Raw genomic sequence first — 14,478 nt, 5'->3', positions numbered from 1 at the left:
TCCTACCTGTGTGTGTGCAGTGGACACTCAGTACACAACCCTTGGATAAAGGATTCTGGGGACTCCGGTATATTGGGCTTCTCTGGGTGGGGGTGTGATCCGCATTGGGTCAGGTGGTACAGCTCTGGTGCCTTTCCCACCTACCTTTGTTGTCTGTGCCACGCTCTTTGACCTTTCCTTTGAAGAAGGTTTTGAAGCAACATTATACACGTAAAGATCAGCAAAGAAGAATGGATGATTCCTGGGCAGAAATGCAAGTTAAAAGGCAGGAAGTGAGGATACGTAGTAAACGGGTTTGGAGAGGATGAACGGAAAGAAATGTCCTTGAAATTCTTTTTTAATCATTTGTTTTTAGAGACGGAAAGTGGGACACGGAAAACAAACATTTTTATTCAATGTACATAAAGTTTGGCAAAACAAATAACTGGGCTTTGTGAGTGTCCAGATGGCCGGGCAGTCTTTCTCTGTCGAGTTCAGAGTAAAGTAAGTGGAAGAAGCTGCCCCTGTGGTGAAATGCAAGGTAAAATTCCACATTTGGGATTGAGAGTCAACATATGCCAAGGCCTCTGGGTGGGGTGGTGCCGTCCAGGGGAGTGACCCACAGCCTGCAGTGTGTGACTGGCTGCTTTTTAAAGGGGGCACATCAGTGAACAGTCCCTGGCTCGGAGAGGAAACGCTGTGATCCAGGGCTGTGGTTGCTGCCCGGCCCCGACACCCCCCTCAGAGGACTGTGGTTGTTAGCGCTACAGAAACGGGGATAGTTACATATTCACAGATAAAAATCTGGTTAAAAACTCGGTCATTATTAATTTTATTGTTTATGTTTATTACTTATATTTCTATTTCTTAATAGTTTTAACTTAGTGTAAGCATTTCTAGGGAATTGCCTTCAAATTGTCCGAGTTAGTACAGATGGAAATCAAACAATAAGCTTATTTTTATATTTTAAGCCCTATATTTGTATAGTTATTTGTCAGTTACAGAACACCATCATATAATATAAAAATCTACTTATTTAGAGTTCCTGCTTAATCTCCAAAGCATTTTATGAGTTGGCTATTAATAAGATTTCTTAGAGATGAACAATTGGTAATAATAAGAGCAGCAAGCATACAGCACTTACTGTGTGCCAGGTTCTATATGTGCATTGCATATGTTTATTCATTTGAACCTTCCCAAACTCTGAAGTTACTATTATCATTAGTCTCATCTTACAGAGGGGAAAAAAGGAAGCTCATTAAGTAACTTGCCAACCATATTTTGAATCGTTTTACCTGAGATTTTAGCCTCTGTCTTGCTCTTCACCATGGGGAGCAGGCAGGGATGGGGTAGAGAGGTGTACATGAGATAAGTATCATTATTCATTTTTAGATGGTAAGACTGAAACAGAACTAGGGTGACTTGCCCAAGATGGCACAGCCAGGGGCAGGCAAGTTTCCTGATTCCTCCTCAGATCAGTGAGCAGATGCAAAATGAATCACATGAAAAAAATGTGACACTCAGGGAGTACTTACTCAACAAACTCAATAACGTAGCTTGATAGGAGTGGCCAGGCCTTCCCACCCATGTGCCCTGAGCCATGGCATTCTTCTCCATGCACGGAAAGGTCAGAAGACTTATCTCGTTTAACTGAATTTGTGAAATGTGACTGCAATGTCTGTGGATAGATTAGCTGGAGGCCTTGCTGTATTCACGGTTGGGCTTAGTCAGTCACAGAGGTGGATCGTGGGAGGACCTGGCCCAGTGAAGTGGCTTTGGGATGAGGCCACACCAGCCACTTAGAGCCCTGAATAGCATCATTGAGGTTCTCTGAGGCTCAGTCTTCTCATTTATAAAGTGGGAATTGATTGTTGGTTTTCTGTGTATGTGGAAAACTTAACAGTGTCTGCCACATATCATCTGTGCAGATTTTAATATATTACATTGAGGATTGTGTTTTTTAATTTTTATTTCTTTATTGATTAAGGATCACATATTTGTCCTCAACAACCCCCCATTCCAATTCTCCCCCCCCCCCCCCTTGTGCCCCCATTCCCCTATTGTCTTTGACCACTGGTTAGGCTCATATGTGTGCGCATAAGTCCTTTGGTTGATCTCTCCCTTTTGTCCCCACCCTCCCTTTGAGGTCCAACAGTCTGACCCATGACTCCTTATCTCAGGGTCTGTTCTTGTTCACCAGTCTATGTTGTTCACCATTTCCCCTAGATGAGTGAGACCATGTCCTACTGGAAATATAAGAATCAAAAATGAGACAAGCAATAATCGTTACACTAAAAGGCATATGAATCAGTCTGTGGTGAGCTTCTTTCTGGGCCACCAGTTCTTTTGAAACCCAATTTCAATGTCAAACAGTTCCTTATGTATACATGTCAGCAATGATATTTTAGTTCTGGATGGGGATTGTGTTTTTATAATGCAGTGTGTTGTTGTAACTGGTTACTAGAATCTGGGCATTTTTTATTCTAGGGGAGGTCTGTGTAACTCACTGTAGAGGGAAGAGGGCGAGCCACTAGATGGCTGAAGGCCCCATCCAGCTGTATGAGTATACAATAGAGGCATTGTACCTTGCAGTGGCCTGGACTGCCAGCATTCCTCAGGTGATATCAGCATCATGGCCATCCAGAGCTCACTGCCCATAACGCTTTGCCATTAGGGCCCCTGCAGGGAACAGATGGTGTTCTCAGAATAGGTAGTCTGAAGTGAGTTAATAAAGCTGCTGTTCAAGAAGCCTGTGGGTGTGAGAGCGGACCCTGAGTAGCCCTAGAACCTTAGGCATAGAGGGTGCAGAAGAGAGTTGGTGACCACAGCTTCTGTCAAGGAGGTCACCCCTGCCCCTCTCCTGCCAGTGCCCAAATTCCTAGGAGCCCTAGTGGGAAAGGGTGGAGAGTGGCCCTGGGGCAAATGGGATGTCACTTCAGGCCTCGGAGAACAAAGACCAGCTACATGAGTTGTGTAGCCCCACATTTTGGGTTGTTTCAGACAAGTCTCAGTTCTTAATGTGTAGTCGACATGATCAGACAGAGGCCCATTTTGAAAGCATTTAAGCTGATGGCTTCTTTGGTTAAATTTCTTTAATTATTTGGAGCAAGTTTGTCTAAGTCATTTGGAGTATTTGGACTTCCATGGTAAAATAAAAGCACAGATTAGATCAGGGCTTAGGAAACTGGTCTGAAAAGGATGAGAGAAAATATATTAAGCTTTTTGGGCCACAGGTAGTCTCTGTCAAATAATTGGTCTATTCCTCCTCTTCCTCTTCCTCCTTTTTTGAAACAAACAAACAAACAAAAAAACAATGAAAACCATTCTTTTTTTTTTCCAGTTTGATTTTTCTCTCTCTATTTATTTATTTATTTATTTATTTATTTATTTTAATATATTTTATTGATTTTTTTGCCCCCCTCCCTCCCTCCCATACATACGCTCTTTCCCCAGAGTTTTATGTCCATTGGTTGTACTTATATGCATGTACACAAGTCCTTCGGTTGATCTATTATCTCCCCCAGATCTTCCTCCCCTCCCCACTGTAATTTGACAGTCTGCCTGTTGCTTTACTGTCTCTATATCTATCTTTTGGTTCATCAGTTTATAATGATCTTTATCATCCACAAATGAGTGAGGTAATGTGGTGTTTCTCTTTCATTGATTGGCTTATTTCACTCAGCATGATGTTCTCCAATTCTATCCAGGTTGCTGCAAATGATGAGAATTCCTTCTTTTTTATGGCAGCATAGTATTCCATTGTGTAGATGTACCATAGTTTTTGGATCCAATCATCTGCTGACGGGCACCTAGGCTGTTTCCAAATTCTGGCTATTGTATGATAGATTGTGCTGCTATGAACATAGGGGTGCATATATCCTTTCTGATTGGTGTTTCTAGTTTCTTGGGATATATTCCTAGAAGTGGGATTACTGGGTCAAATTCGTGGTTAGTACAAATATGGGCCAAATGCCATAGTTTGACAACTTGTAGACTAGATATTTTGTTTCCCTAAGTATGTTGTGTGACAGATGATTTTAGTACATGCATACACATTTCCATCTTAATGGTGTAAGTGCAAATGCATATTAGAAAAAATATATGTACAGGAAACATCCAGTGGTCACTACTCATAAGGCTCTGGCCATAGGGTCCCTGTAGAAAACAGCAGGCCTATTATTTGGGTGATGGGGCTGGCCCATGTCTGGTCTCGGATCACTTTGGTGCTTCATTTATGAGAGTAATACAGGGTTTTCTGAAAGAAAATTTAAATAATTGAAGGGCGGGTGCCTTTAAGAAACAACGTTATGAATAATAGAATGCATGTTTCCCTATACAACAAAAATGGACGAAGGCAGTATGCAAATAGGCTGGTGTGGAATGTACTAGGTCATGTAATCAATCCCTTATTACCAGCTTCTTGATTATTTCATATTTCATGCTAGAGGCCCAGTGCATGAATTTGTGTACGGGTCCCTCGGGGTGGCCTGCGGGTCCCTCGGGGTGGCCTGCGGAGATTGGGCTCCAGCTCACTCCCCCAGCCTTGCAGCCCCACAGCCCCACCTTGGCCTGACATCACCCCCTCACCTGCTCCATTATCGAGTCCAGCTCCCTCAGCACCTGGGAGCCCTGCTCCCCCTTCCACCCCCCACCCCCATGCCACCTCTGCTGCTGGTCACTGTCTGCAGGGTGATTGGTGGGATGATCAGGGCCCCACCCACATCCACTTAGCCTGGCACAGCGCGCTCATCTCCACTATACCTCCGAAGTCCTGCTCTTGTCAGGGCCCATTGGGGCTAGCAGCACCTCCACTGCAGCCCACTGCCAGCGCTGTGTCGCTGATGCCAGTCATGTCCTGCACTTCCCCCTGGTGATCAGTGCATGTAATAGCGAGCAGTAGAACTCACGGTCAAACCAATGCCCAAGGGGACAATTTGCATATTAGGTTTTTATTATATAGGATGTAGCCTGTTGGGACCATTTCATGCAGATGAAAATGTTCTCCAGAAGAAATCTTGTATGAGTTTGGCAGAAAAAATGGGAGGACAGAATCATCTTTCAATTACGTCCCCACTGCTAACTGGCAGATGTGTGTGGTTTCCTGCTTCCTGTGCCTCCTTCCCTGGGGGGGAATAGTCTCCTGGGGGGAGCCTTTTGCATCATAAATCACTCCCTGCACATTGCATTTCCCTGACTGTTTATATATAGAATTGCAGTGACACAGCCAAGCAATTTAGCCCCAGGAGAACAAATTAAAGCTATCAAAGCACAGAAACTCAGAACCCAAAGCTTGCAAGTGCTTGCTTAATTCCATTTGGTAATCCTTGGGCTGGTGCAGGCAGGCTCCTCTGAACCTAGCTGCCGCTGGCCACATCTAAGTCTGCTTCAGAGCAGCCGCGCCCTGGGACATGGCCATTGGTGGGAAGACGGGGCAGGCTGACGCCTGCCTGCAGGAAGTTGTACTAGAGCTTGTCAATGCCCAGGAGAGTAGCATGAACTCACCTGTCAGGTGTGCCTGGGCAGACAAAGGGTTGCCTCCAAGCCTTCTGAGCATTCCAGACCTTCAGTGCAGGAAGCATTCCCAAATGTGTCTCCTGTACATCCTGCTTCCCAAGCTGGGCAGGTTTCCCCCCTGCCTCACTGTGTGTGTTCCTTACTGGTCTTAGAAAATACTGTGTTGGAGCTAAGATACTTTGTTAAATTTGTTACTACCTGTGATCCTTTGCCTTCTGATTACCTATGAAAGCTGTCCCTTTTTTCTCTGAGATCCTGAACCATGTGTACACAGAGTGATAGGAGTCCCCTCTCTCGTCTCGTGTTTGTCATCTAAACCAGCCAATGCTGCAGTCTTCTTCAATTTCATTATTCTGTGTCCTGCTGCCATGGAATATTTTAGCTGTGAATTAAAACTGGAGTTTATGTTCACACTGGAACTGGAGATATGGCAGCACCAGGAGCCAGTTTCATGTTCCTGAAACTCAACTCGAAATGGGTCTTCACAGAACAGCTGCCGTGCAGCTGGAGCGGGCATCTTCTTATCCACTGCGCCAAAGCTCTAATGGTTGGTTTGGGGGTAAGCGGTAGAGTTTTGACTTGAAGCAGAATGAAAGTATGTGAGACAAAGTGCTTCTCGAGCAACTGAACTTGTGTAGAAATTATTGTGTCTCCCTTGGCACCTAATAGAAAAACTATACTTTGGTCCCTTATGAATAGAGCACTTCTTTTCTCTTTCCCTCTCCTCCTCTTCCTTCCTCTCTTCTCCCTTTTCCTTCCCTTCCCTTCCCTTCCTTCCCCTCCCCTCTCCTCTCCTCTCCTCTAGTAAATTTCCTGTTGAGTTGGTAATTTTTTCTCCCTGATAAGCATTGTAGAACCACAATGGCTGTCTAGATTATGCTATCTTTCAAACAGCTTTTCTGTTTAAATGTTATTGCTGCCTTAGAGAGTAGACAGAAACTGGTCTCAGTACAGGTGAAATCAGGGTGGACATTGGCAACTGAGAGGAGAGGTGGGACACCCCCTCAAGTAGACACTGCACTCCATTTGTGAGTTTGCCTGGGAGCCATTGGCAGCAGCTGTAGAAACCACTGTCATCAGGCAAAGATACGTATAACTGAGAGACTGGTAAGTGGGAATGTATTGTGCGGTCATAGAGCTATGGAAGTCAGAAAGTGTGTGTAAGGTGGAAGTGAAGTGGAACATCGTATGAAAAGTATTTTGGTTTCTGGTACCATCCATGCCTGCCCCTTGCTATTTAACAAGAGTCTGGTGATTTTTTTGTATAAAGCCAAAGTTCAGAGTTTCAAGACTGGTAGGCTAAGGGACAGGGGAAGATCACTCCTCGGAAAACCTTTTTGGAGTCACCATCCTCACGGTGTCACATGGCGTCAGGGTCACACCCTGACGGTTTCCGTGTGCTCCTGGAAACCCATCAAGGCTGGTATTGGAATGCCGCTTGCTGTATTTATGAAATAAATGACATTGAATTCTTTAGGCATGAGGTGTATTAGCATTCTCTTACTGTTTTTAGCAAGTGAATTTTCAAATCTGAAAAAAATTGAATTAATTGGTCGAACATTCTTGGATTAAAGAGAGGCAGTGTTAATGAATTCATTTGCCAGGCCATTGATCCTGATGAGTTCACCCAGACCAGTTACAACCTTTCTTTCTTTAAGACTTGTAAATTGAAGGGAAGTGCTTCCAGGACAGGACTGTGAATAGAGCAGGGATCACACCGGGCTGCTACGGGCTGCTTCAGCGAGCCTGAAGGAAGTCCCGCTGCCTTCCTGACTTGAGTGGGTGCTAGGCTTGGCTGTGCTCACATCACTGGGCAGCCCAGCAAGCAGCAGTTCTCAAACTGTTGGGCCTCAAAGCCTCCTCACTCCTGTAGACTATTGAGGGCTCCCCAGAGTTACATGTATCGGTATTTATCACATCACAAATATTTATGTATTAATCCACTTAAAAATGACATCAATGAAACCTTTTATCTTAACACAAATAACATTATAATGAAAATAACTATTTTTCAAAACAAAAGAATTTAATAAGAGTGTTGTCTTAAACATTTACACATTTCTTTACTGTTTAGCTTAATAGAAGGCAACTGGGTTCTTATGTCTGCTGTGCATCAATCAGTGTTGATGTATTACTTCAGATGAAATATGTAAAGATGGCCTCAAGAATTCTTGGGAAGCAGGAATACTTTAGTAGCCTTTCCAGATAATTGTGGTTATTCTCTTGATACTACATGAAAACTCACAGGCAGTGGTAGGTTACACTGTGGAATCTGAAACCACATCAGTGAGCTTTTGTGCTGAAAGCTACATAGGCCTGTCCTGCCATTTGAGTTGTCTGTCACCTGGGTATGATCTGTTTTACTGCATTACTGCATAGTTGAGCTATGCAGATCTGACAAGTTGACACATTTCATCATGTCATATATTTTTCTGAAAATCACATTTGTTAATATCACCACCAATGTCATGAGAAACCCCTTTAAGCTTTGGAAAGTGTTGAGCTCTTGGTGCTGGATGCTCGTTTTCCAGGGTTCTGATTTTTGTGTGTGTTAGCTAGAAAGCTCTAATTTTATTATTGACAACAAGATTACCAGTTGTTTGCCTTCCAGATTCTGCTACTTTCGCTCCAGAGTTTTCTTCTTAAGGTACAGATTCAGTCAGGGCTCTTGGCTGCCCCTTGTTATGGAACCTAACATATTCACAGGTTCCTGGAATTAGGGTTTGGCCTTTGGGGCCATTATTCTAGCTGGCACACTCAAGCCTCCACAGTTTTACATTTAGGCCCCCTCCTCCCTTATATCGGGTAAACTCGTCCTCTCTAAACATCACCTCATTGCAAAAGCCTTTCCAGAGGCTCTACGTGGGCCAACTTCCTACTCTTCTACCAAGACAGAGCCTCACATATGAATCCACACCTGGGCGCAGTCGCACAGTAGGGTGCCTGTGTGAGTCTCCTCTGTTAGACTGTGAACCTGAGCCTTAATCATCCTTGTTTTTCTCAATTGCTTTGTGGTACTTGGAAATGCTAGAGTATCAAAAAATAGCAAAATATTGATGATTTTGGGCTATCTTTAAGTGAATGCTGAGTTTCTTTGTTGCGATAATGTCATAGTTATGTAGGCTAGTGTCTTGGGATTTACCATGGTCATTATTATAGCTCATTAGCAAATGGTTCAAACAAAAGCATGTATTTCTACAAAGATAAAGCAAATATGGCAAATGTTAAATATTGGTAAATGCAGATGGAGAGTATATAAATGTTCTTTTAACTTTTCTATAGGGTTGGACCTTTTCAAAATAGAAAATGGAAAAGAATGAAATTCTAACGTGGAATGAATTGCATGAATGTGTCGGTTGGGATTGCTGGGAAGCTGGCTCGCTGCTGGTGAAGTGTTAAAACTAGCTGTTGATTGAGTCTTCATTGCATTTTGGCATAGTGATAATCCTCTCTGGGTCCACATTCGGTGCAAGTCATCTTAAGGAAGCCTATTGAAACCTCTGCAGCTCCTGAGTGTGTATGTGCAAAATAGAAATGATAAGATTGAGAAAGCAGAGGACTTTCTGTGCCACTCTTCCTGGAGGTTCTTCCTAACATGCCCTCACTGCATTCAGACAGTGGCACCTCCAGTCACAGACCCCATTCCTTCTGGGATTGCAGGCCACTCCACCAGGCACGTCAGTGGTGCACATACTACTTTTAGAACAGTCTGTGGCCTGTCTGGGTGTCTGCTCGGTGTCACCCGGTAAAAGAGAGCTCCCTCATGAAATGGTTGACTATACAGAATGGAGTGACTATTTCCTGAGGGAACCATCTAAGGTTTTCTGCCCCCACTGTTCTTGGTTTTCATTGCCAGTGTCAAGAAAGGTTTCACTCCCCTGTGTGGTCCCTAGCAATACCCTGGATTTGTGGAAATAGTCTGTGTTGGAGGATGCTGTTATAGAGGCCCAGTGCATGAAATTCATGCACAATTAGGGTCCCTAGGCCTGGCCAGCGATCAGGGCCCATCTGTGGGGCAACTGGCAGGATGGTCGAGCTCCCACTCCCATCTACCTTGGCCTGGCGCTGCCCGCTCGTTGGCCACATCCCCTGTCGCTACTGCTGGTCACCTCTCTTTAATGGTGACCAGTGGGACGATTGGGGGGTGAGGGTTCCCCACTCTCACCTGTCTTGGCTGGCCTGGTGCCATCTAATCGGTAGAACCGCCGCCACCACCACCGCCTGTTAGGGCCTGCGGGCTGAGGGCAGCTCCTAAGCGTCTGCCCTCTGGTGGTCAGTGCACATCATAGTGACTGGTCATTTTGCTTTTCAGTCAATTTGCATATTAGGGTTTACATAGATAGATGTAAAAGTCTAGGTGACTGAACAACCAAACGACTGGTCACTATGACGTGCACTGACCACCAGGGGGCTGACGCTTAACACAGGAGCTGCTCCCTGGTGGTAAGTGCACTCCCACAGTGGGATCAACAGGTGCCAGATGCAGGGCTTATGGCTGGCAAGTGCTGCTGCAGCCTCTCCCAATCAGGACTGACTGGACGCAAGCCTGTGGCCAATGCACTGGGGCCGGGGTAAGTGGAGCGGCAGGCAGGAGAAGTAGGTAGCATTGGACTGCCAGATTTGGCCCAATCTCCACAGGCCATGCCAAGAGACACCACTGGTGCATGAATTCGTGCACCGGGTCTCTAGTTCAAAATATGATCTTCCATTTATAGAGGTGAGATGTGGTAGCATGCCTGGGTTCAAGGCCATCTTATCAGTTTCCTGTCTTCTGAATTGCCCCATTGATGCCACTGCCTGGTGGTGTTTCACCCTGTGTCTGCCTACTGTAGTGTGACCCTTGCCTCCCCACTTTCATCTGATCTTCAGTTTGTGTTACAGCTGGGAGTCCTTCCTGTTACTGAGCCAAATGGGATCATTCCTCTTGTAACAGCCACAGGCATGGAGATTCTGGGGCCAAAAAGATTCTGTCTAATGTCTCTTCTTTGTCTCTCAGGAGCCTGAAGCCCCCAGCTCATCCCTACTGAGACAGCCTTACTCCAAGACCCAGGTGATCATCGGGTGGCAAGGTGACAAATCCTCGAATCATATTCCAGGTATAGTCTGCCCATCAGCACCCCAGCAGGATGGTCGTCACTTATGTGCTAGAATATGTTAACTTAGATCTTTAATTGGTTGTTGACTTTTTATTTTTATTTATTTATTTTTAAAAAATATATTTTATTGATCTTTTACAGAGAGGAAGAGAGTGGGATAGAGAGTTAGAAACATCAATGAGAGAGGAACATTGACCAGCTGCCTCCTGCACATCCCCCACCGAGGATGTGCCCGCAACCAAGGTACATACCCCTGACCGGAATGAAACCCGGGACCTTTCAGTCCGCAGGTTGACGCTCTATCCACTGAGCCAAACCGGTTTCGGCGGCTGTTGACTTTTTAAGTGAACTGAAAACTAAAACCCTCCGTTGTTGTTCTTTTAAAATTTAGAGCTGCTGTGCTTTTTCAAGATCACTTAGTACTTCCATCTCATCAGAAAACAGGCTTGCTTTTTCACAGTGGTAGGTTTCTTAAATTTCTACATTTCTTTTAAACAGAACTCGATTTTTAAAAAAAGAGATTTAAAAATATTGATATTTTTCTTTAGAGAGGAAGGGGGAGGGAGAGAGAGAGACATCAATGATGAGGGAGACATTGATCAGCTGCTTCCAGCATGTCGCCTACCCAGGATGGAGCCCGAAACCTGGGCATGTGCCCTGACGGTAAATTGAACTGTGACTTCCTGGTTCATGGATCGATGCTCACCCACTGTTTAACACTGGCCAGGGCAAACAGAATTCTTAATACCTACAAATGGTAAGGCCTCTGCGCAAAGGCCTCATCCACAAGGTGTGCTCCTGTGCAGATGGCTAGTGCCTCGTGGTAGGCAGCATGTGGAGGGCCTATGCCCCGTGCGATGGCTGCTGGCCACTCCATGATGGTGTGCACAGTGTGCTAATGACACATTGGGCTGTGTTTCTGTCTGGAGGACTTTGCATTTCTCAAGGTAACAGGCAGGCTCCAATTTTTTTCTTGCTCCTAAACTTTTACTCTTGCTCCTATTTCTCTGCCTCTTCTATTTTTCACTCTTTTACTTAAGAATTATTTTGCAGCTTGTTCTGGGGTTTAGGTGCTATAAATATCTGCTGTAGATCAGTGTGTTTCATGCAGGTCCTTGGGTTCCTAGAGTCCTGAGGGGGCATTGGAGCCAGGAGGGGGTGGTGGGGTTTGGGGATGTCAAGACTAGCTAGTGGGTCTTGGCATACCATTGCTCTTTAAATTAGAATTGCTCTTGTTTTATCTGACTCTTGTATTTGGTTTTGGCATAGGATGCAGTGAGGGGAAAACGTTTTTCTATTAAAATATTTGAAAGCCCTAGCCGGTTTGGCTCAGTGGATAGAGCATCGGCCTAGAGACTGAAGGGTCTTGGGTTTGATTCCAGTCAAGGACATGTACTTCAGTTGTAGGCTCCTCCCTGGCTGGGGCCCTGGTCGGGCTTGTACAGGAGGCAACCAAGCGATGTGTTTTTCTCACGTCGATGTTTCTGTCTGCCTTTCTCTTTCTTCTACTCTCCCTAAAAATCAGTGGAAAAATATCCTCAAGTGAGGTTTAAAAAATATTTGGAAGCTCTTTTTTCAGTTATTCTTCAATTAAGAAAAATGATTTACCACAGGGACTTCATCATTGTCATTATTTTATTTACCACAAAAAAATGGAGGTTGTTTTTTAGGTGTGTGTTTGTATAAAGAATGTCACCTGATTTTTATGCTGCTCTCACATTCTTACATTCCTCGGGAGCCATTCTTAGCCTTCTTCTCAAGTGTGTAGCTATATTAAGAATGCTCACGTAATCAGGGATCAGCAGCCCACAGGGCCTTTCATCAGAGGAACTTTGGGGGGGATCTAGCCAGTGCCCTTTGCCACACGTCAGCATCTCTGAGCAGCTGTCTGCAGTAGAAGGAAGGAGGGGATCCCACAGCTCCTAGTTCCTGGGGGTTTTCAGCTGTAAGCAAGCACCTTATTTTTGAGGCTGTTGCAACCTTGTAAATGTCAGATGCAAAGGTGCAGAGTTACCAGGTGAAGCAGGGCCCTGCTTGCACCCCCATATCCTCACTAAACAACAGGAGTCCATCTGCCTCGGGAGAAATGTGTTGTGGGAACCTGGATTCTTTCAAAGCCGCCCAGGGTCTACAATTGTCTGAACCCAAGCAGCAAGGGGCAAATTCACTCATCTCATACCTGTGCTTGACACAGCCAGTGTTTAAGGAAATGGAACCCACAGTCTTATCCCCAGAAGCAGGGTCAGGGCTGAGAGGCACAGCTCTGCAGAAAAACATTATGTGTCATGATAACTGAGGCTTTTGACTAGATGCAGAGATGTCTCCAGGTGGATTTTCAGACTTTCTGCCTCTGTCCTGAAATTGACTGTTTTCCTATGAAAGTAGTAGCCTCTGCGACAGACAGTCAAACCTTCTCCTTGCCCCATGGAGCCGCATCAGCCTTCAGCCTCCCCGCCCTGACACTGCTTCCAGTTCCTTAAATACTGTGGGTTCCAGTTCCTTAAACACTGGCTGTGTCAAGCACAGGTGTGAGATGAGCGAATTTGCCCCTTGCTGCTTGGGTTCAGACAAATACAGACCCTGGGGGCTTTTAAAGAGCCCAGGTTCCCACATCACATTTCCCTCAAGGCAGATGGACTCCTGCTGCCCAGTGAGGACATGGGGGTTTAGCAGGTCCCTGCTTCAAGTCTAAGTCTGGACCATTTATTTATTTATTTATTTATCCTAGTTTTAGCCTCCTCTCCTCACCCCACACTTTTGGTTCAGTTCTGCCGTGTGAGTTTTCCGTGCTCTGTAGTTTCTGCCTGCACAGGGTTTCTCCTATGAACTAAAAGAGCTGTGGGTGCTCAGAGAGAAAGTGTGGTACAGTCAGCGGCCACGCTGGCCCCGGTGTGTGCGCTCAGGCAGGAGGGCCTCGGTGGTATTCTGGTTGGGGAATTCTGAGACTGAAAACATTTTAGCCATAAATCATAATAAGGGACCTGGTCACTCTCCGTGTTGCGATTAGAGGGGGTGAAAGGAGTGGCAGCGATGAAACACCCTGTTCTTTCTCTTTGCAGATTTAATCAGCAGAATGGGATGCAAGGTGCTGTTCAGCCTTGGTCAGCAGATGCTGAGGCGGAAGGTAGTGGACTGTAGCCGCGAGGACAGCCGGCTGTCCCGCTGCCTGAACACCTTTGACCTGGTGGCACTGGGGGTGGGCAGCACGCTGGGAGCCGGCGTGTACGTCCTGGCTGGAGCTGTGGCCCGTGAGAACTCTGGCCCTGCCATTGTCATCTCCTTCCTGATCGCGGCACTGGCCTCCGTGCTGGCTGGCCTTTGTTACGGCGAGTTCGGTGCTCGTGTCCCCAAGACCGGCTCGGCATACCTCTATAGCTACGTCACTGTCGGGGAGCTCTGGGCCTTCATCACAGGGTGGAACCTCATCCTTTCCTACATCATTGGTGAGTCATCAACTTCTGTCATTCCCACTTCCCTACTTTGCTCCAAATAGACCAAGTCTAGCTTCTGAGGAGACCCTCCTTGCCTGACCGTTATCCATCCTCTTTCTTTTTCCTTTATGGAAGGCAGAGGCACCACTGGTCCTCCAGCTGCTCTTGGTGCTTATGGTCAAGTGTGCTGGGGTGTAGAGGGGACAAGCCAGGCCAATAAGGAGGTCGTTCCTGTTCACCTGGGAGACATAGAACCATGGGATGTTTCTAATTAGTTAAAAAGGATTTAGTCTCTTTTAGTGATCTTTTTTTGACTTCAGTAAAGTCATCATGGACATAGAAAGATGGGGGAATGTAGAAAAGCATGAAGAAGAAAGTAGAAATTACCCAGTCTGAGAACTGGTAGATAGTAATTCTCTCATTCATTCATTCTCTCAACAAATATTTATTGAGCACTT

The 14,478-nt window shown here is 45.6% G+C and overlaps 1 protein-coding gene across 4 annotated transcripts in view; it reads left to right on the top strand.

Moving 5' to 3' along the window:
• Nucleotides 1-14,478, top strand: part of SLC7A1 (solute carrier family 7 member 1) — a 49,589-nt gene that overhangs the window by 15,482 nt on the left and 19,629 nt on the right. For 2 of the 4 annotated variants that reach the window (XR_006742908.1, XM_036454625.2), the window contains exons 1-2: nucleotides 11,383-11,536; nucleotides 13,649-14,032. Coding sequence is in view for 3 of the 4 variants with exons in the window: in XM_036454625.2 (XP_036310518.1) it covers nucleotides 11,422-11,536; nucleotides 13,649-14,032 (499 nt within the window). In the remaining variant the exon portion in view is untranslated. Of the gene's footprint in view, nucleotides 1-10,489; nucleotides 10,590-10,982; nucleotides 11,034-11,382; nucleotides 11,537-13,648; nucleotides 14,033-14,478 lie in introns of those variants that run through there. The other 2 variants (XM_045588482.1, XM_036454628.2) reach the window with 2 other exon arrangements.

This window comes from Pipistrellus kuhlii, unplaced genomic scaffold (assembly GCF_014108245.1).
Source record: "Pipistrellus kuhlii isolate mPipKuh1 unplaced genomic scaffold, mPipKuh1.p scaffold_m20_p_3, whole genome shotgun sequence".
Classification (NCBI taxonomy): domain Eukaryota; kingdom Metazoa; phylum Chordata; class Mammalia; order Chiroptera; family Vespertilionidae; genus Pipistrellus; species Pipistrellus kuhlii.
Note: the sequence above shows the minus strand (reverse complement) of the source record. Positions and strands in the feature narration are given on the sequence as shown.